Here is a 21872-nt window from a genome sequence, read left to right as displayed (position 1 = left end):
AACTTCAGGGACAGAGCATCCTAGGGGTTGATTTTATGGATTTATAGGACAAATTGGTCCCAATTGGCGAGCTTTTGCATATGTGTGCCTCAAATAGTCCTGTCCTCAAGAAGATAAATCAATCGGACAATTACTGGTACTCTGCATTTTACCCTTCCTGAGGCAGCATTGGGCAGTGTAGGTGCCTGGGGACCAACTCGATCAACCTATTGTACATGTTTTGATGGGGGAGAAACTGGAGTACCCAGAGGAAACCCACACAAGCACGGGAAGAACATGTAAACTCAGAGAGATAACCAAGGACCTTCTTGCTGTCAGGCATCAGTGCTAACCACTGTGCCACTGTGCTGACAGGGCTGCAACTAATGATTATTTTCATTGTTGATTAATCTGTTGATTATTTTCTCAATCAATAAGTTGTTTAGTCTATAAAATGGTGAAAGTTTTGATCACTGCCTCCAAAAGTCCAAGATAATGTCTTGAAATATCTTGATTTGTCCACAACCTAAAGATATTCAGTTTACCTTCATAGATGAGTAAAGAAATCAGAATCAGAGAGTTTTTATACATATTAATCAATTATTAAAATAGTTGGTAACTAATTTAGTGGTTGAAAACTAATCAGTAATCATTGCAACTCTAGTTTGGGTATTTTCAAAACCGCTGCACATTTACTGTTTATGAATAAATATTGCACTGTAAAAAATGAAAGAACATAATAAAAACCATCAGTAAAAAATGTTTATGCAGTGAGGAATTTGAAGCTTGAAGTGGTTATGACAGTCACTGGTATTATATGCTTCCAGTTACTGAGAACTGGGGATCAATTACACCCTGCAGTTCCCTCACAGAGGTTGATAACATTTAAGGAAAATGACACGCAACTTCCATATGTCTGTCTGGTGATTGCTCAGGGGTTTAGGGCAGGAGGCCAGAAGGTTTGGGACCACTTTATCAGATGAGGAAGTTGCACAGATCAAGGAAACATGATTTAAAGTTATTCTGGATATCATGTCAGCTGAGGATAACTCAAGAACGAAGATGGAACAGTCTCACTTTTGGTTCTCTTTTTTTCTCCTCCAGGACCAGACTGCTAAAGGGGAAAGGATCAATAAGGAAACCGGAGAGCTGAGTGCTTCAGGGGAGTTATCTGTCTCTGTGGAGTTGAAGGTGGACAAAGTGGAGGGCTCTTGTAAGAACCCTCAACTCCCACAAGAGCTCATAGAACAACTACAGGAGCTGGGACTTTACACATGCTCGAGCCCTGACCACAAAACAGAAGATGTTCCTCTAGAGCAGAGAGAGGAGCAGCTAGTCAAAGTCCTGCCTCTCTACATACAGGTATGGAGCATTTTTTATTGCTGAATGAAGTGAATGTTTCTTTTTTCTGGGGTTGAGGGATGACCCTGATGAAGGCCGCACGCCAAAACGTGTTGGTATCATAATAAATTTGTTCTATATACTTAAATGTTGCTGAAGTTTTGAACTCATTAGTCTTTTGTGCCAGAAACCCCCACTCTGCTTCAACAAAATTTCTCTATTGAATTAAACATGGCATGAAAATTTACAGTGGAGCCATAATTCTAATAAATACCCATCCTTGAAAAGGTTAAATGGATGCTTCAGGAGACTGTGGTTCCCAAAACTATTCCAGACCGCTTGAATGAACAATCAGAGCAACATGAGGCGGCAGTCAGATGTTTGGCCCTCAGCTGATCTCATCATTGTCCTTTGAACAAGTGTGTATGTGGTTTCTCAGTCAATCTATAAAGTTAACTGAGCTGTCACATGAAATACAAAAGAGCTTCGGGCCTCGCTTTGATTATTTGGAGAAAGAGGAATTTCTCATTGCGTCACAGTGATGAAGAAACCTCTCTTTATTTTTATCCGTGCACACACTTGGTATAAATTCCTCTGTGTGTATAACTCCATTGATCAGGCTTACAACTGCAGAAGTAATCACTCTTTGGTTTGTGTACGGTTCTGTGTGTGCATGTGTGTGTTTGCCTCATGACCAGAGATTTGAGCAGAATGTGGAGCCCCACTTAAGAACAGCAAACTCAGTGAAATGCGATATCCTCTTATGGAACTGAAAAGAGCATATAGTTCGCACTGGCTTCTATTATTTATAGTGTAGTGCATTAGCCAAAGCAGATGAGATCCGACTATCATATGGTTATATTGTTTCATAGTGCACCAAACGTAGTAGATACATACAGTACATATGGGTGTATACAGTCGTTTTATGCCAATGTCAACACGCTAAAACAGCTTAAAATTCATATTAGAGACACGTTTAGGTACCATTTTCATTCAGAAATGCCATTTGCAGTAGACAGCTAAAGACATCCTCCATCAGTATGTTGATACAGACTTTAAGGTGTCTTTTTGCTCTCCAGTATCTTAGTATGATGAACTCTCTCCTCTCTGATCCCAGGTCTGTGAAGATGGTGGACGACTTGAAGGTCTGAACTTAAAGGGGCTTGCAGCTCTCACTGCTGATGTTGTCATTCATAACATCCACAGCAGACTGGCAGAAAAGCCTGCAGGTACTGTACTAATGGTTTTATTCCAGGTAGAGGGGCTTTCCACCTTCTCCGTTTACTTCTGTTTTTTCAGTATACTGCGGTGTTTTTCCAATAGGTTGATACATAGTTCCCTTCTTGAGGTTGTGTCAGATTTCTCTCCCTGTCTCCCCTGTCTTAATCCCTCTGTTGCTGGTTGTTTATGTATATTTTTTTCTGGGGGAAGGAAGGAGAAGGTTTTTTTTGTTTTTTTTAGGGAAGTAGCTACTTCTATTTTTTTTTAAGTTTAACATGGCACCAACATGGTTCATGAAGTAGCTATTTTGTCATTCTTATTTATCCTATTTTACCTGAAAAAGTGTGGCCTTTTACAGCTGGTCCTTTTAGGTGCACACCACCGTCGTTTTAAAGAAAAATTCGTTTTACGAGGAACTCTTCAGAAGCACAAAAACTTGCCAAAAAAGAAACACAATGCAAATTTTCTCTCTAAAAAAAGAAGTGAAACACTTATAAGAACACGTATCCACCCAAACTCTTTTTAGATATGCATGTTGCTTTCAGTTTGAACACTGACACACTTGACTGAAATATGGATTTAGATTTTACTGTGATAGTAGGTAGTAAAGAGAAGCAGTTCATGACCCCTTAGTCTTTGGGGTTATTGTTCAGCACATTTTGAGTCTTTTTTTGTGTTTTCAGAGGGGGCTCGTGATGAGGTGGTGCAGTTCTTCCAGAGGCATGACACAAAGGAGAAAAACTGCGAGGCAACAGAAAATAAAGGATGGCTGCTGTTAAAGTCTCTGCTGCTGCTGACAGCTGACAGCTCAGTGAGTGATAATATCAAATCAGCTTTTTAAGGTTTCGCCCAAATTGACAACCTTTTTACATTTGATTGGAGCCACTCACTCAAATTGTCCTCATTATGTGTTAAGTCCTTGACCAACATTACATCATATTTATCATATTGATAATTGTCACAAATATCTTCACAATCTAGACACAGCAGACTTCACAAAGTCAAGACAGTATGGGTTATTACAAGTAGTATTATGATTTTAAATAAAGTTGGAAGTTGAAATTTGAAACAACCTTTTTAAAATAAACATTTTGTTTAATTGAAATATGAACACTGATTTTTTTGTGTGTGTGCTTGTAGGATATATTGTCCTGTATAAACCCAGGGCTCCCTGCTGCTTTGGTGAAATGTCTATACCTGCTAGTCTGCCTTCCAGCTAAAAAGGAGAACATAGCCAGAGAGGAGACCTTTCAGGAGCCACTAGCCCAGGTCAGTTGAGGCAAAAACCTAATTTTACATTTGTATTCAATCTTTGCCTCTTTTCTCCTCATCATGCAAGCTGTCCTTGTCTATCCTAGATTTCGGTCTCACTCTAAACTTCCTACTTGCTCTTCTCCAGGTTCTCCTTCAGCTCTGTCGGCAGCCAGTCAATGTGGAGAGACTGGTGGACACCCAGGAGTTGCAGTGTCTTATCATTGGCCTCACATCACTCTGGGACCAGACCAGCGCCTCCTGGAGGCAACAGGCCTCCCGCGTCCTCAAGGCAGTCTCTGCTGTAGCAACAAGCAACACTGCCCCGAGCTTGCTAGGTGATGTAACTCAAAACTATTTGGATAAGTGAACATTTCTGATAAATTTTATAGACATTTAATTTGTCTGACTCCTAGCTTTAATAGACTATTCCATCAATTTCACTCAACAAGTATTAAATACATCAGTGAAAAGGCTTCACAGAATGTGAATAATTTAGAGTTTTCCAGGGAAAGTTATTTGTGCAGACAGATATTTTAGTTCCAGTGATAAGTTGATTATACAGACACATGACCACATATCCCAGAACAGAGACATGCTGAAGTATGTTTCACATGATGCCTCCATCAGCACAGATAATCCACTCAAATGTTCTGGGACACACAAGTTAACTTTGGGACATCAAGAAGTTTGCAGCGTTTCCCAGCATGTCATGCTCACATAACTCTAGAGCTTTTTCCTATAGAGTTATCGTTCTATAGCAGTGTGCTTGTAACATAATTTCTCTGTTCTTCATTTCTTCAAAGGGAAACTTTGAGTGCCTGTATTTTATTCTTCGAATGTATTGTATATCTCTGAGCAGATACTTCTTCACTAATGAAGACCACCGTCTTTTCCTCATTAGGCAAGAACTGTGTCCGTATCTGCATTCAGAACCTGTTGCACATCAGTGCTGACGTCTCAGGACCGCTGCTAGCCGAGGTGGCTGTGGCTGTGTTCAGCTTCATTAGAGACACCTATGCCCTCAATCCAGCCCTCTTTATGGAGTTTGACACTAACGACGGCTACAAAGCCCTTGAGAACATCCTGAAACGGTGAGATAAAAGGACATGAGCAGAAAAAGAATGTAACAACCATGAAATTTCAGGATTAGGAGTAAATGAGACTCAAACAATGATGTTTTGAATGTTTAGAGAGGAAACGAAAAGGCAGCAATATATTTTATGTCTTTTTTAAGGCAAGAGTAAGTAGACATGGAAATGAAATTAAGTGGAATTTTCCAAATGTAATTTGACTGCTCTCAGTCAGTACAGAGAAATCTTTATTTCTCTCTGCTTTTCATTTAACTTGACTATTTTTTGTCTCTTATCATCATCCCATCATTAGCTGTGAGGAAGGTGTTTCTGTGGACCAGTTCCAGCCTGTGGAGGAATTGCTGGCTCTCATTGCATCTTTCACCCTTTTTGGAAAAACTGAGCTGAAAGTGGCTCTTTGTGTCACCAACCCCCAACCTTCAGGCTTCAAGTTTGACCCACCACTCACCAAAGGTAGGTCAACTCTTCAACTTTAGTTTTGCATTGTTATCCTTTAGCCACCCCTTCCTAATTATCTCTAATAGTTGATTGCACCATGAGGATAAACTCTGAATCATCCCCTTCGAATCCACACTCCAAACAATCTAATTATCTTCACATGCAAAGCTCAGCAAAGTTAGGCTTAGGGAAGGGAGTGGTACCCCCAAATGACTACACAGTTCATCTCTCCTTTGCACTTTTGCCCTCTTATAACCCACCCAAACTGCACCACTTCCTCCCTCTGATTTCCCACACACCCTGACTCCCCGTTCCCCCACCGCTCCCCCGCTGCAGCACACAACACCCCTCAGGTTAACAGGAAGCTGAGGTGATTATGTCTGGGATGATGAAGTGGAGGCTTCCCTTGTAACTCTGTTAGGATGCCCCACATCCATTCACCACTGGCCTACAGCAACCAGCCATCTATCATAGATGCACACACACCTCCATCCAACACTCATAAATAGAGTGTCCATAATAAACACACACATACCCATCCGAACATACACACTGACACACACACTCAGCACCCATCCATCACATCAAGGAGTAGATCTCTTTCCAGCAGAGGGACCAGGGGCTGTTCTGTGCTGATCTTATTTGGTTCTGATGCAATTTTGACTAAGTGTGAAAATGAATCGTATTACTAACCAGGTATATATTTATTCACAACAAACACTACTGTGTTTTAGCTCGCAAATCTAAGACCTCCTTATAAATATTTTGACAATGCAGCAAACAAACTCTATCAAGGCAGATTATACTACTTTCTTTTGCCTTCATGCATGTTATGTTGTTTGTTTTCAATCTATCTATGTATGTGTAACTCAATTGGTTTATGAGATTCAGCATGCACTCTGTGTTAAAGGTTGTTTGCAATTCATTGGTTTTCCTTTTTCCAAGAAATTGACTGTCTGACCTTGCCAAAACAAAATCCATCTTTTGGCTAAATTGACCTCAGGCTGACATTGTTTTACTTTATTTGATGTCAGTGATAAGTACAAAAATACATACAAAAACGGTAAACAAACATGCATATCATATTCTCTTCAATATGACTGATTTTTAAGAGCTAAAGCCTCCTTTGACAAGTTAAGTGTACGGATAATTTTTTAGTTCTTTGTACTTTTATATCCAGGTGCAGCAGTGAAGAACCTGCCCGCCTTCCACCTGCTGCAGACCTCCTTGCTGCGTTCTCAGGATTCTCTGCTGTGCTGCCAGCTTCTTCGAACCCTGCAGTCAATATGGGAAAGGGACCCAGCCAACTTCTTCCTCTTGGAGTGGACTGTCCAGTCGATGGCCCAGCTGGCTGCCTGTGTGTGGAGTAAACCAGCACCTGTCCAAAAACTATTCTTTTCATTGCTGGAGATGGTATGTCTTGGAAAGTTGACAGCAAAGTCCCTGTGCATTTTCTTTGATACAACATGCATACAGGTCTGATTAAATGCTGGGTTTCTTACAGGTGGTATTTAAGATGAGCTACATCCCCCATGAGACCTTGCGGGCACTCCTGGGTGTGCTGAAGCAGAGCTGGACTGGAACACTGGCAGGAGGAGTGGCAGAGATTGAGTTTGGAGTGGTGGCTCTTAAGTGTTTTCATAGGTGAGCAGATGTAATTGGTCTGAATGCTCGTGCTCGTCTGAATTTGTTGTTGTCTAGGTTAAGAAGTGTGCTCATTAAGCTAATTCAAATTCAAATTCGCTAGAAGGTCTTCAAAACATTGAAAACAAAGACTAGTTTAATGATGCCTTAAAGTAGCGTGGGATCATGGGAGTTGTGGTCTTCATTGTTAAACAATCACCATTGCCGATTAAAATCTTAATGACGCAACCCAGGCAGAAATCATGTTCACAGACAAGGTTATGTAATATAGTTATAGTCACATTAACTGACTTCCTTCCTCACTCTCTGATGTATCATCTAATCTTTCCCCAGAAGCTGTAATGACAAGCAGCCAAGTTAAACATGTTGATACTTGAATACAATTACGGGTTTCTCTGGGATAATGCAAGTACACAACTCAACAAAATATATAGTACAAAGCTCTAGTCGTGTTTGTACTTTTTAATGCAGAAATTTTACACAGTATATCTTTAAATAATACATGGCCAAAAACATATAACATAACAACATATCTTCTCCAAATGCAACAGCTTGATTAGTCAGATCATTAAGACAGATGTTCACATGACGGGTAAGAAAAGATAAATATTTTTATTTCTAGTTTTAGATATAAATACATTGGTTTTGCTTTTAAATCAATGACCAATAGTTCTTTGTTTCTGTCCATTATTTCTTCGATGCGGGGTGAATAAGACCCATCTCCTCTGCTCTGCAGGATGACGGTGCACAGTGGAATGCTAGCTGAGGTGCTGAGTGACTGGGGTCTGCTTGAGCTGCTGCTTGGGGAACTTCGAAGGAGAGCCAAGATCCTCAGGAAGGCCGGAGTCGTCACTTCCTCTCAAATAAGTATGAACCGACATAGTTGTTTCCTCAAGATCTGATGTTATCGTGATTGTCTACTCTCAGTAGCTGTTTAGAGAGATATTGCTTGATATTACGATCCATTACAGTGAATATGGGAATGTGCAACACACCCAGTCTTAATTCATTACTTTTACTTTCACCATGAGTATTTTTGAGATGAAATGTTTACTCTGTAATTTTCATCTGAAGTTCTTGTGCCTTTCAGATCCCCAGCAGCTTTCATGTGTGGAGGACAGCGAGAAATTGCTCACTACCTGCATGCTTCAAGTTGTGTCAACCCTTACTTTGCGTTCAATCAAAAACACAGGTATACATATTCACTTCATTTCATGTCGATTTTTTAATTACATTTCGTACTGTCTCACCATCTGCAATCTCCTGTTTCGTTTATTCATGTAATGGCTAGAAACTGCTGTTGTCTGCTTAATTTTTGCATGTGTGTACCAGTTTCAGTTCGAGACCTCGGTATGGTTCCCTACATAAAGATCTTCTTGGATGAGGATCAGTATCGAGGTCCCACTCTGAGCATTTTGGAGCAGCTAGCTGAGATTAACCCAGAGGAGTTCATGAGCACAGCCATCGGAGCCCTCTGCTCCTCTACACAGCAGGAACTCAGGTTGAAGCGGGACCTTTTGCAGGTACTTACTGCACGTTACATGCACCCAGTCACAGACCCACACACATATAGAATCGCTCAGATATGCAGCGATATCAGCTGAACAGTGTTGTCTTCACTCTACATCAAATCATAACAAATTGTAATGCACTTAAAACATTATAAACTAGTGAATTTATTTTCTTAGCATGTGGGACCCTGATTACATTACAGACAAATGCAGATTGATTTGCTAAAACAGGTTTAGCTGTTAACTCTGGACCGATTTGATTAGGCGAGCAGCCTTGTGCTGTGGCACGCTGAAGATTACCACCTCTATCAGATCAGTGAATGGGACAGAGATCTGATTAAGCTTAACTAAGTTACACACCCACTGTATGTGTCCATTTTTATAGATGGCAGCAAGAAGAGCACTTACTTGCAGATATTGTGTGTATTGAATGTGTGTGAGAGTGTGTGTGTGCTTGTTCGTGAATGCATGCAGGAGCTTGTGTGTGTGTGTGTGTGTGTGTGTGTGTGTGTGTGTGTTGCTTGTGCTAACACGGTTAAAGCAGGTGGCAATCAGATTGGGTACGACCTGGGTTGGCAAGTGTTAAGAGCCATTGTGATTACTCCAGTTTCAGTTAATCACATTTCCCTCTGCGTTCTGCCTCACACATTACCTGTCTGATGGATTAGGTCTCTAAATTGAATAAAGCTAATAGGATTTTGTTCACCTCCAAAAACTAGTTACCTGAAATGATTTATGATATATCTATATGTTTCATCTATTTTTCATGCCATCTTTTAATTGACTACGGAGATGCTTTTAAAAGCTGAGACTTTGAGTTGTAGTTGTTGTTTAGTGTCTATCAAAATACATTCTCCCTAAGATGTAGTGAACAGAATCTGCTTCTTCATACTGTAGGTATGATTGTGTTTGGTGATTCAACATGCTCACTGTCCAAATGCTCTGTCTGACTTCTCTCTTCTGTATTTCAGTCTGTGCTGAAGGTGCTGGAGAGCCCCAACAGCTGGGATGCCTTCAGGAGAGCAGGGGGCTTCACCGGACTGCTGTCTCTGGTGATCGACATGGAAGGAGCTCTGTCTGACCCTCCTCAGGGAGACGTGTGGAAGTCCCTGGGGCATCAATCGCTGCTGGACCTCCTCCTTCTCACTCTCCACATTCTGGCTTTGGCTGTGCATCTTCACACAGTTAATGCACACCATTTTGAGACTGGTGGCTTTTATGAAAGGCTGGGGGAGGCTTTACTCCAGCTGGGCTGCTTACACTCAGAAAGCCCTGAGAAAGAGAGGTTTGATGGAGAGGAGGGCTCCAGTCTCAAGACTGGAGAGGACAATCAGTCTCCTGGAAAGAGCTTCCACCAGTTTGTTGAGTTAGCAGAGACCCCTGAAGTTCTCTCCTCTCCCTCCACCACACCGCAGCCCAATCTGCCTGTCACTCTTCGGACATGTATAAGGTTGCTCTCCTATCTCGACCAGTTCGCCACAGGGACCTATTCCTCTCTGGAGTTACATTTGGGACTAGAGCCTGAGGATGGGCCCAACGGAGATAAAGAGACACTAAATGGACCAGCAGGGCCTGAAGGAGTGTATTCAGGCTCCCCTCCTGTCCGCCTGGGGTCAAGCCCGCATTTTGTAGAGGACACACAGGGAAGATCGAGAAACCCAGCACCAAGTATTTCCACAGTCAACACAGAGTCTCAGTACAGGTGGATATATTTCTAACCAAGTGGTGACAAACTCATATTCCGACAAGATGAATTTCCTTTATCGTTAAATCTAAATTTAGTCTCATAAGTATGAATCTTTTATTCATCTTCACTGACCTATATGGTTGGTTTGATTCCCTGCTCCTCCAGCCTGCATTTCGAAGTGTCCTTGTGCAAGATACTGAGTCCTAAATTGATGTGTCCGTGTCCGTGTCCGTGTCCGTGTGTGTGTCTGTGTGTGAGTGTGTGTGTGTGTGTGTGTGTGTGTGTCTGTGTGTGAGTGTGTGTGAGTGTGTGTGTGTGGCATGGTCATATGTCTTGTATGGTGCTATGTAAATGTAGTTTTTTTTACCATTTTTTTTGTGTTTTTTGCTTGGCTCACAGCAGGTTCAACTGCGATCATATTATTCTTCATCCAGGAGCAATCAGAGTTATTATGACTCTCCTTCCATCAGTGTTTACCCCTGAAGACCCACAGGTACCTTTCTAGGAACATGATATACTCCCAAATGTTGCATATAATTTAAGGGCGCACTCACACTAGGCCATCCGTACGATGCCCAAGCACGTTTGACCCCCAAAGTCCAGTTTGTTTGACTAGTGTGAGTGCTCCGTACTGAGCTCAAGCATGGTACACTTCCTTGGCCCTGGCATGGTTGGAAGAGGTGTGCTTCGGCATGGTATGGTTTCTCATGCACGAGCACAAGCATGGGTGCGCAACATGGACGTGAAGTATAATAATGCGTATCACGCTCCTTTGCATAATCAAGAAATCCAGGAATAGAAGCTCGTCTATGACCAAAACGACACAAAATAAGCCACAAAAAAGTCAGTAAAGTTAGTCATGTTCTCTGTGTTGTTCTCCATTGTGCTGCGACCGCGCTGCGATGTGATGACGTATATACAAGAGTCAACCGTGCTCAGACCTGGTTGCGGCCGGAGCAGTGTGAGTGCAGGGCAGTGGGGGGACTGGGGTGGAGGGACAATCGTGCTTCAGCACAGTACAGAGCAACTGGACCAATTGTGAGTGCGCCCTTATACACAATAGGGCCCCAGCAAGAGTAACTTTCCCTGTTTCCCAGCTCTCTATGGAGGTCCAGTTCTCACTGGCACACCACATCCAGGCTTTGGTCAAATCTGAGAGAAACCGCCAAGTAATGTGCGAAGGCGGGCTGGTCTCCACTCTTCTGACACACTGTCAGCACATGCTGATGGCCCCAATCCACCCGTTACATCTACCTGTTACAAGGATCTTGGAGAAGCTCTCATCTCAGGCCATCACACATGCTGACTTCAGGTGAAACATGCTCGATCTCTGAGGTTCACACATGAATTTTTCTGTTGTACTGAAGATAAATAGGCTTTTGGAACTTAATACACAATATTTTGTGTCTGACACCTGTGTGTTACCTTTCACTCCTCAGAAAGTTCTTGTGTTTAGGGGACCCTCTCATGTGCTTGACAGACAAAACAGGCACGCAGTTGCAACTAGAATGTCTCCCACAGGTCAAAGCTCCTCTTTCAAATGGTAAAAAGTTGTTTTGTTATAATTTCTGTTAAACTTTCTGTTATACCTGCTTTTATACCTGAGGTATAATTGAATCAAACACAGACATGAAGCTGGTCACACATAGTGCATTTTGATGTGTTGTCTAAACCAGGTCACAGTACAGAGGCAGGTGCCTCATCAGGATCTCCTGTAAAGACACTAAAGAGGACCTTCAGCTTATTAAAGTCCACAACTCGCAGTGAATCCTCTGTTGGTTCTCCAGTCCCGGTCCACCAGATCATCAGTCTGGTGTCTATGACTTCACCGCGCACCTTTAGACCACACCGAGTCTCTGCCTCACCTGCCTTTGTAGAGTTTGACATGAGCGAGAGTGGATATGGGTGAGTCCTTGTTTTACTGGGTTTCTGTGTAGTCTTGCAGTCACAAATAGACAAGACTCGATGATAAGTTGGAACTGAATGTTGCAGCACATATTGGGGGGGAAAAAGGAGAAAAATAGTTTGCATATAATACCGACAAAAGTTGATTATCGAGAGAGTATTAAGTATAATGACTTACTCACTACAAATGCATTACTACCTATCCTTGATTACAGATTGTATCTGTACTATACATAGAATAATTATATAACATATGTGCTGTAAAAATAACCTGACTAAAATAATAATTTCTTACTTTGCAGCTGCCTCTTTCTGCCCTCTCTGGCCACAGTGAAAGGAGTGACCGCTGATTCAATCTCGACAGGTGGAATTGGAGGAGGTAAGTGAGGAGTCTAAATGTTTATTACTCACATACTTTTTATTTACTCTGAATAAAATCATGTCTAATCATCTATCTCTCATGTTTTAGACTGCCGGGGTTTCCCCCCTACAGCTGGGCTCTCATTCTCCTGCTGGTTCCAGATCAACAGGTTCAGTTCGGCCTGTGATTCCCACCCAATCCGTCTGCTGTCAGTGGTTCGCCACATGTCCCGGACTGAACAGCAGTACATCTGTCTGTCTATCTCCTTTTCAGCCTATGATGGCTGTTTGGTTATCTCCACAGAGGAGGAAGCATTCACATACCTGGGTAAGAGCCATAAACGTTTGCTGAACTTAACATATCATTTATTGATTGGCAAGAAATTGGAAGAATTTTTAGCATTCTAGCTTTTTCCACTGTCTGCTGTTCCTTATCAAGTGTGTTTAAAGTGGGACTGTATATCATTAGGGGATATTTTACTCTGTCTGTTTGACAGATATGATGGAGCCAGAAGTTTGCACTCCCACTTCTTTGCCTACATCACTGAGGTTCCGCTGCTCCAGCATGCTGGTTCCAGGTCAGTGGCACCACCTGACTGTGGTCATGGCCAAAGATGTGAAGAAGAGCTGTTTGGTCTCAGCCTACTTCAACGGCAAAGCAGTGGGGACAGGAAAGGTAAGACAAGGAGAGAGCGACTGATTGAACTGATAATTAATGCCACATTAGGTCTAGAAATTAATTCAAGCCTTTTCATTCTCTGTCAGATGAGGTACATTCAGCCATTCCCTGGTCAGTATGTCTCCATGGACCCCACGGCTGTGATTGACGTGTACGGACTGATAGGAACACCAGCTCTCTGGAAGGAGCATGCTGCTCTAGTGTGGCGTGTTGGTCCTACTTATCTGTTTGAAGAGGTGTTGAGCCCTGAGGCAGTGGTAGTCATATACACACAAGGCACAGCCTATGTGGGCAACTTTCTGGCTCTGCTCAAAACATGTGAGTCACAAGATCTTGTGCAAGTTTGACCAGATTTCTACAATAGGCTATGTTTACTTCCTGTAAGTCATTAAATTAAATTTCCCTGTGGTTAATGAGTAATATGCTCCTAGAATAAGATGAGGTTGTTTTATATATGTGTTTGGAATGTGGTTTTGATTAATCAAGCTTTGTGTTACCTTTTTCATTTATTTATGTCTTCCCACCGTGCCATGCTATGCAGTAAATAATATGGTCACAGTGCTCATTCCATGCATGCATGCAAGTTGTGTGTTTCCACTCTCATTTCTAATTAATACATTAATTACACAACTAGTTTTTTTCTAGTGGCAGTTATGGTGACACATTCAATTTGACTTTTGCAATTTAACCAACCTGTGTTGCTTCACCTTTCTGTTTGTGTCCAGGCTGTGATCCAGAGGCTGAGTCTCTCCCTCTCAGGCTGGTTCCTGAGGAGAGGATTTCATTTGGCATCAACCCAGCAATTTCCACATTAACAACTGTTGCGCAAATCCGAGAGAACTACAATGAGGTGGACTGCAGGCTGATTGCTAAAGAGGTAAGGTGAGTCCATGTTGAACTGATGTGTTTGCTGTTTTGATTGACAAAGTAACAATCGTGTGTGTGTAATTACAGATGGGGATAACATCTCGGGATGACTGCACTCCTGTGCTCCTAGTTCAAAACATCAGTCAGCACCTGAATGGCACAGCTCGCACCATAGGAGCAGCCGTGGTTGGACATTTTGGTGAATAAAGTGTTATTTTGAAACATGTATTGGCACATCAGTTGTTACTTGCAATCACATTTGGAAACACATGGCCTCTTTGGTTCTAGGTGTGCGCACATTCACCCCCAGCAGTGCATCCAATGGTTTTCTGTATGTCGGTGGGCCTGCAGTTGTTCTCAGTCTAGTTGCAATGGCGCCAGATGATAGCTCCCTATACGCAGCTGTTAAAGTTCTTCTTTCTGTGCTGGAGACCAATCCTGCCATGCAGCAGGAAATGATCCGCATCAATGGATACAAGGTCTGTTTGATCTTGCAAAACCACACAAGTGGCTGCACATTATTTATAAACAAACAGCAAAATATGCTACCTCACTGTTGTGACCTGTCCTTATAAATAATTTGCTCTCCATGTAGCTGCTAGCATTCCTGCTGAAGATGAAGAGCAGCCTGGTCGGCTCCAGAACCTTTCAGTTAGTTCTGTATCTCTCGAGTTCAGTGGACATGAGCTCTGAGTCCAGTTGTGTACAGAACACACCTGCTTTCCAGGCCCTGCTGTGTGACCTGGAGGTAAGCATCTAGATTTTAGCAGAAGGAATAGAAACTGGATCGTTTTCATGTCCACCCTGAGATTATTTATAACATTTTTAATTACATCAAGCTAATTGTTAGAGTTGTGCTGCTACCTCATTATTCCTTGTTTTCAGGTGTGGCAGAAATCATCAGATAATCTGGATGTTTCAGTTCTGAACCACTTTGCTGAAATCCTGAAATCCTCAAGGTAACTTCCGCATGTTATCAGCATGTGACCAGACCACACAGAATATGTTGTTGCTTTTAATCTAATTTACTTTCAACTCACATGGCCAATGAGTTACATAACACAACAAAAGAGGGTCTTGTTCAGGGTTGACGACAGGCCTTATCGGCTGTTCTGTCAACATCTGTAGCAGCTTGTCATCAATATCAGAGGAATGTACAGTCAAGGGAATTTTCAACAGAATCAGTCATAGGGGCTGAAGAGAAGAGCGTGACTGAACGTGTGCATGGATTGCTGAATTAGATTTTCCGTCTGCGATTGATATTAATGCTCTGTCTGTTTCTGTCTCTGTTTTCTCAGCAGTGACAGCAGGAATGCAGGGGTCATGCACAGCATGGGCCTGCTACCAAAGCTGCTATTCAAGCTCTCTGATCTTGCCGTGACTGTTGAGAAGGTTAGGATCATCTCTGGTGTCATCACATCCCTACTAAAAACTGACTTCACCCCTCAGGACATCAGCAGGTACTGTCTGGGCCACAAAAAAGAGCTCATGTGATACAATTTAACAGACAGATATCAGATCAGTTACAGTTTTAGGGATAACTCTAATCTTAAATTCTGTCCTTTTTTCCCCTTGTTAGACTTGGGCTCTTCCTGGTCTACACACTCCCTCCTCTTAGCAACACGAATGAAGGCAAGAACACATCTGACAGCAATCTTTCACAGGATACACAAGGTACAACACACAGTTACATCTTATACAGGACATTAAATGTTTCACAGACGACACAAGCTGTTACCAGTGCTGACCCAGACTCTTCTTCTATATTCCGTAGTTTCGAGTTCTGATCCTGCCAGCCTCATCTGGATCCGTAACCAGATGTTATTCTCTCTTTGTGAAATCCTCAACTCAGACAGCCTTGTAATAAAAGAGTGAGAAGCATCTGTTACTATTTAGCTAAACCAAAACTAGAATGAAAGCATATTTTCACAGTATTTCATGTGACATAATGTTTGAACATAAACATGTATTGAATTAATCATTAGTCATTTTCTAATTCCCCACTAGTGGCCAGAAGGCCTTATTCGATGCCCTGGGTAGCGATTGGTTCCTGCTCTTCCTTCAGCCCCACCTTCACCCCTCCACCTTGAAACTGGGCCTCGTCCTGCTCACACACTTTCTGTCAAGTCCCAGCCAGCAGAGCAGCTTCAGAGAGGGTGTGCTCCCAGCAACACTCATCGATGGCATGGAAGAACCTTTTGCTGTCATGGGTATGTAAGGGGAATAATTTCTTAGAGCGAAACAGGGAAATAATTCAGTGTTGTCACTCTGCCACTCTCAGAATCTGATGCTATTAAGTTAATTTCTGTAATTTGGGTTTTATTTTTACATCTCATTCTTAATAATTTAGATTAGCAGTTAACATGATTTTGCACTCATAAACTTCATCATTACTTGAATATAAAAATTAATATGAAAATTATAGTTTTAGTTATGTGTTTCAACATCTTAAATTCACAGTAATTTAAGATTTAAATCTGTCAGAATTACAGCCTGAAAAATACTGGATTTTGGGGCTGGTGCCGATATAGTTATTAGGGAGTAAAAAAAATGTAATATCAATATATCGAAAATGATCTGGTTAATCTAATCTGGTTAACAAGCACTTGTGACTGTATGAAATGACCAATGTCCAAAATGACATTAGTGTCCTGAAACAATAAACTTCCCAGGAAATGTAATAATTCCGATTCCGATCTTTTTTCCTTAAAAAAAACAAAAGTTTTCATAACTGCGCATGTCTGCCATTATATAAAGCAATACCAATCTATCTCTGATATAATTGTGATAGGCCAATATCAGCCAATAAAATCAGACTGATGTATTGGTCTGGCTTTTAAGCGTCTTATTTTAATACAAAATCAACTTCCATTGGTGAATTTTTTGCCTTGCCTTGCCTTGCCAGACAATCTTCGAGCAAATTCTTGGTCGTATGAGTGCTCCAGCATCACGTGTCCAGGCTTTGATGTTCTACAGGGGCTGCTGGTCAGACACTCTCACCTGCCTCAGGTGTATGAAGCCCTGGCTGCTCTGCTGCTGGGGAGGAAGGCCAGTCACACTGCAGAGGAAGAGGTAGGTATTTTTTCATCTTATAGATAATCCTCTTTATCATCACTGCCATAATGCCTTATTATGTGTCATCTACAGGTGCATTTGGATGATGTCCTACAGTCTTTGATTGACAGCCAGGCAGACAGTCCTGCTAAGCAGCTCTGTGCTGAAGCTGCTACAATACTGCTGGAATTAGTGAAAGTCCTCATCACTCAGGTAAGAACAGAATAACCAAACACCTTTTGTTTTTATCACCACAACTTATCATGTTAAATATATTTTTCTTTGATGTTTTAACAGCCTCCCACAAAGCACATGTCAGGCACTGATGCATCATGGGAGGTTCAGCTCCCAGCAAGTGTGATGCAGTTCCTTTGTCTCCTCCATAACCTCCGGCCCAGAGACCCACTGTGGGCATCACCAGAGTTCCTCCATGCTCTCGCCGGAGTTGTTTACCCTCCAAACGATTCAGAGGTTTGTGTATTTTCTAGATTCATGACACAGTTCTCACATCTCTGGTTTCACTCACTGGTTTGTTCACTTCCTTCAGGGTGCGGTGGAGCCTTGCGTAACAAGTGAAGGTGACAACGCTTTCAAGAGTCAATCCAACAGGAAGCCGGTGTGCGACTTCATTCGTATTCTGCTCATGGACAGTCTTCTTAATGTGTCTGCCAACACCAACACACATCCACTCAGTCTGCTGCTGGAGGTGAAAGCACTAGCAAACATAACTTAAGCCAATTATTTACTGTGATTTGTCAGTTTAAGGATCCCACTCAAATATCAACATACAGACAACACATACATATTATTAACAAAATGAATTCCCAAAAAAGAAAAAGCCTCTTAATTGTACTATTATTCTGCAAAACTCTTATTTCTCCAGAAGGTGCCACTCTTTGCTCAGTTACTAAATGAGACAGAGTCAAGCTGCTGCTAATAAAATCCTTCACCACTAGGAGGGAGAGAACACCAACAGGCAAAGTACTACAGATTTTTGTAGAGGTCTTCACAGCTTTTCAGCTTTCAGTATATAAAGCTTTACCTGCATGCACACACACTAGCACTAACACCCATACTTGAGACATGAGACAAGGTGTTCCCCTCACTGTCAAGCATAACAGAGGTAATCATTTGTTGTCAGTCAGGATTTTTAACTAATTAACTGCTTAATTGTCACAGTTTTCCCCTGATGGTGCATCCCTGGGACAGAAGCAGAGTTTCCAGACTGAATTGCTGGAGTTTATCATGGACATCATTCACATGCTCAGCCATGAAGAAGAAAACAACACGCATCTTAACTCACAAGGTAGAATTACAATGCATAATTTCCTCATAGCTTAAACTGGTCAAACCATTTCCATGCAAAACAAAACAAACATAAACATCTCTCATCTGAATGAAAATTCAGCTGAAATTAAATAAATAAAAAGTATTTATTTTATTTCTCTCAGACTGCCAGAGTGAGAAGCCCGAAGGACAGATGGGCACGTTGATTGAGAACGTGGTGCTGTTCAGTAGGACTCTACTGCAGAAACTTTACAGTGGAACAATCGTGGGAGACTCTGAGAGTTGGCTCAACTTCCTTGCAGATCAGATTGTGGTGGTGAGATGAATGCATAGAAAGACACGTACATACAGCAGTATACACAGATCTCATGTAGATACATAATATGGAAACATTTGTTTTCACCATTTGAAATGAATAAAAATGCAAACTTCTGATAAATTGTAAATCAAAGTTAAAAGTAATCTGTTAATTGTCCTTTTAGCCAACTCATAACAGATACTATGCTGTATACTTGTAGGCTCTGGAGAAAGGCCAAACTCAGAAAGAGAAGACAGTGTCGGCCCTCTACTCCTGCACCAATAAAGTCCTGCTTTATTTCTTGTCTCAACCGCGACATTCCCAAGAAGAAAAGGAAGAGGTCATCAGGGCGTTACAGACCTTCATGGAACGCTGGGATGTTCTCATGGCAACTTACAATTCAAATGTGAACTTCATTACTTGCCTTCTTCGTTGTCTGTTACTGATACGATCTGGCAGGTAATCTAAAACATAATCCTTCATGCAGATACAAACAAGGATGTTGCTGAAATCAGGATTCACTGCTAATTCACACCATAACCCTTTTCTTTGTAGTTACCCCGAAGGTTTTGGATGTGCGGTACAAAAAGCGCGCAACAGGAAAGCCTCGTCCAACGTGTTTGCTACCAAAACCAGACTTACTGCACGCCTCAGCAACACGGCAGACATTACCGCAGGTATGAGGGCCAGTATGTCAGCGTTTATTTACTTTAATCGCTTTAACATGATATTTTTGTATATATTTCTAGGTCTATGGAGGTGTACTGGGTAGCTAGAGAGTTCACAAAAAATGTGTGTGTTCCAGATGACAGAGAACTAGTGTCCATAGTGGAGGCCTGCTGGTCAAAGGTCATGACGGAGAGGCAACACACACTTGAAGAAACCTGTAAGATAGAGATCTCAGCGAGCCACACAGCGGAGATGGGGCCTGTCAGCATGACTGACATCAGCCCTCTGTGGGAGGAGATGGCACACAAAGCCTGGCTGCTACACACAGGTCAGCTCCCACTAAATGAAGAAAGAGGAGATACCTGAATATTACCTTTATGTTCTTGACATTTAAATTTTGCTTTTATGTCATCTCAGAGTCTCAGAAGAAGAAGGTGGCCAGCAGCTCTCAGAAGACATTTGATGTGATCAGCAGTGCTGTTCGCTCAGCTTTGGGCAGACATGGCAAAGAGTCAGTAACAGTAGAGGTAAATCCCTCAGTATTTGTTTCTTTTGCACAGGACGGGACAGAGTGATGCCCATGACTGCTGTCCCCTTTGATGTGTGTGGGGTCGTTACCTTTTCCCAGGTGCCTATGCATCCCAGAGCGCTGCACCCAAACACTCATCCCAAAGTCACTGCTGTGTTTGTGCTGTGGGCCGTCCAGCCCTGTGGGGGTGTTTGATTATTTCTTTAAATGGATTTGGATTATCACAGCTGATTGCCCCTGAGTGGGCATAGTAATTGATATCTGTTAGGCCTATCCATGGGAACACTCGCTACAACACACTGTTTGCTGCTGAAGGTTAAAGACGCGTTTATTGTTGTTTTTCCCCCCGAAACACGTGGCCCACATCATTAGTTCCCCCACAACGCTTAAGACGTCGAGCCATCTGGAGCAGGGAGCGGGGACATATTACTCAGGCACACAGGCATGAAATTACCGCGTCTGTGTGTCTGTCTCACCCCCACAAAGTGTGTGTGTTCTTGTTTGTGCGCGACTCTTTGCCGACAGAAATCGGGTTGGCAATTATAGTGGTACCAATCTGATGAAAACATTATTCATTTGATGTTATTCTTTATCATATCAGTCTTTGACAGGCTATCAGAGAGGGTGATGAATTGTTGTTCCGTCTGAGAGGCAGAAGAGAAGAGGGAGGGATGTTTGCCTGCTCCCTCTCTGTTGCACCACTTCGCTCTGAGTAGGTTGCAGCATGCGGCGAGTGTTCATAAAACTGATATTCAAGTGATCAGTAGTGGTCAGCCGGCCTGCTCATTTTCCATTCATCATCACGAAGAAACAAGTGACTCATTAATTAATTTCTGGATCATCAACTTATGACCTTTGGTTGGCAAGTCATGAGCTTGTGGGGAGTCACTGGAGCCACAGTAATGTATTTCTACGCTGAGCATAGTTTCTGAGTCTCAGATATCTACTTTTATTGAACAAAAAGAGTTTTAAAGCCTTCTGTAGGTAATGAATGAGAATACAGAGACTGATAGGCAGACTGTGTCCTCAGTCAAGCTTCAGTGCAATCCTTCTAGAGATTTATTTCATCAGCGAATGCAGTTTCCATAATCATATCTGTGTCCTCATATTAGAAAGATAATTAACAGCACTAATGATCACGTTAAGTTCATTACACATTCACTGCCAGCCCAGAATGAAGTTGACATTATGTTGCCTTATCATCAAAGGTGGCGTATTGTTGGGAAGTCATTAAAATGGAAATGAGTGTGATGTTCTGATGTTAATTGCAGAGGGAAGAGATGAGTTATGTATTTAATGCAGCATTTAAAAAGCCAATGAGGTTCCTATCTGCTAAATAGGGTAATTAATGCTATATATTACTTATGTTTGTCCAAATGAAGGAATGAAATTAGGAGATGATGACGCCGACTTGCTGTTTATCTGTCGCAACACGGCTCTAGTTCGCAAACTTCATTATTACTCTCTTTTTTGTCTATAATATTTCTATAATCTCCCCTCAAATTACTCCTTTATTTCTTTCTCTGCACAACTTCTCATTTGGATCGGCAGTCAGTCATTTAGAGAAAAACAGTTTTCATTCTCCCGAGAGCCTGTCAAAGTTTGTCGTCAACTTTTACGCATGGGTTTATTCTGAAATGCTGTTGAATTTTTGCATATCTTGTGTTACAGAAGCAGTTGTTTTTTTATTGTACTTAGAATCAATTGTTGCAATCAAAACACAGAATTAGCATCTGTAAATAAGACTCGATATAAAGAGTTACTGCATGTTCATTCAGTCAATTAAATGGCTTTCCTGGGTCAGCTGTGAGGATGGACACATGTTGTTTCACTAGTCTCCCAGCGAGCACTGCTGTGATGATGGGCTTAATGAAGCAGTTAACAGTCAGAATATGATCCCAGTGTGTCTGCTGAACACGAGCATCCTGTGGTGTCAATACGGCTCTGTTTTGGGTTTTTCCATTTTTTATTTTCTTCTCTCTTTTAATCGAAACATACACACTCACTCGCAAACAATAAGGCGCACACACACTTACCTTGCCCTTGACTGTGGCGTGG

At 42.0% G+C, this 21872-nt stretch overlaps 1 protein-coding gene across 3 annotated transcripts in view; it reads left to right on the top strand.

The window, feature by feature from the left end:
- The window catches only part of wdfy4 (WDFY family member 4), a 44116-nt gene that overhangs the window by 1963 nt on the left and 20281 nt on the right, over nt 1-21872 (top strand). For 2 of the 3 annotated variants that reach the window (XM_084374687.1, XM_084374688.1), the window contains 40 exons: nt 1084-1341; nt 2438-2549; nt 3225-3352; nt 3682-3810; nt 3941-4130; nt 4697-4886; nt 5179-5339; nt 6505-6737; nt 6829-6968; nt 7705-7835; nt 8059-8160; nt 8301-8491; nt 9451-10181; nt 10566-10659; nt 11264-11478; nt 11606-11709; nt 11843-12071; nt 12374-12450; nt 12541-12759; nt 12929-13107; nt 13197-13428; nt 13836-13987; nt 14065-14176; nt 14266-14456; nt 14573-14725; nt 14863-14936; nt 15276-15437; nt 15557-15651; nt 15752-15848; nt 15985-16187; nt 16883-17049; nt 17125-17244; nt 17329-17502; nt 17579-17737; nt 18211-18337; nt 18483-18634; nt 18837-19075; nt 19172-19293; nt 19422-19613; nt 19703-19812. In XM_084374687.1, coding sequence (XP_084230813.1) covers nt 1084-1341; nt 2438-2549; nt 3225-3352; nt 3682-3810; nt 3941-4130; nt 4697-4886; nt 5179-5339; nt 6505-6737; nt 6829-6968; nt 7705-7835; nt 8059-8160; nt 8301-8491; nt 9451-10181; nt 10566-10659; nt 11264-11478; nt 11606-11709; nt 11843-12071; nt 12374-12450; nt 12541-12759; nt 12929-13107; nt 13197-13428; nt 13836-13987; nt 14065-14176; nt 14266-14456; nt 14573-14725; nt 14863-14936; nt 15276-15437; nt 15557-15651; nt 15752-15848; nt 15985-16187; nt 16883-17049; nt 17125-17244; nt 17329-17502; nt 17579-17737; nt 18211-18337; nt 18483-18634; nt 18837-19075; nt 19172-19293; nt 19422-19613; nt 19703-19812 — 6846 coding nt within the window. The remainder of the gene's footprint in view (nt 1-1083; nt 1342-2437; nt 2550-3224; nt 3353-3681; nt 3811-3940; nt 4131-4696; nt 4887-5178; nt 5340-6504; nt 6738-6828; nt 6969-7704; nt 7836-8058; nt 8161-8300; nt 8492-9450; nt 10182-10565; nt 10660-11263; nt 11479-11605; nt 11710-11842; nt 12072-12373; nt 12451-12540; nt 12760-12928; nt 13108-13196; nt 13429-13835; nt 13988-14064; nt 14177-14265; nt 14457-14572; nt 14726-14862; nt 14937-15275; nt 15438-15556; nt 15652-15751; nt 15849-15984; nt 16188-16882; nt 17050-17124; nt 17245-17328; nt 17503-17578; nt 17738-18210; nt 18338-18482; nt 18635-18836; nt 19076-19171; nt 19294-19421; nt 19614-19702; nt 19813-21872) is intronic. The other variant, XM_084374689.1, reaches the window with a different exon arrangement.

This window comes from Pagrus pagrus (assembly GCF_965226575.1).
Source record: "Pagrus pagrus genome assembly, chromosome: 15".
In the NCBI taxonomy this organism is placed as follows: Eukaryota; Metazoa; Chordata; class Actinopteri; order Spariformes; family Sparidae; genus Pagrus; species Pagrus pagrus.
The sequence above is the reverse complement of the archived record's forward strand: the minus strand, read 5'-3'. Positions and strand labels throughout refer to the sequence as shown.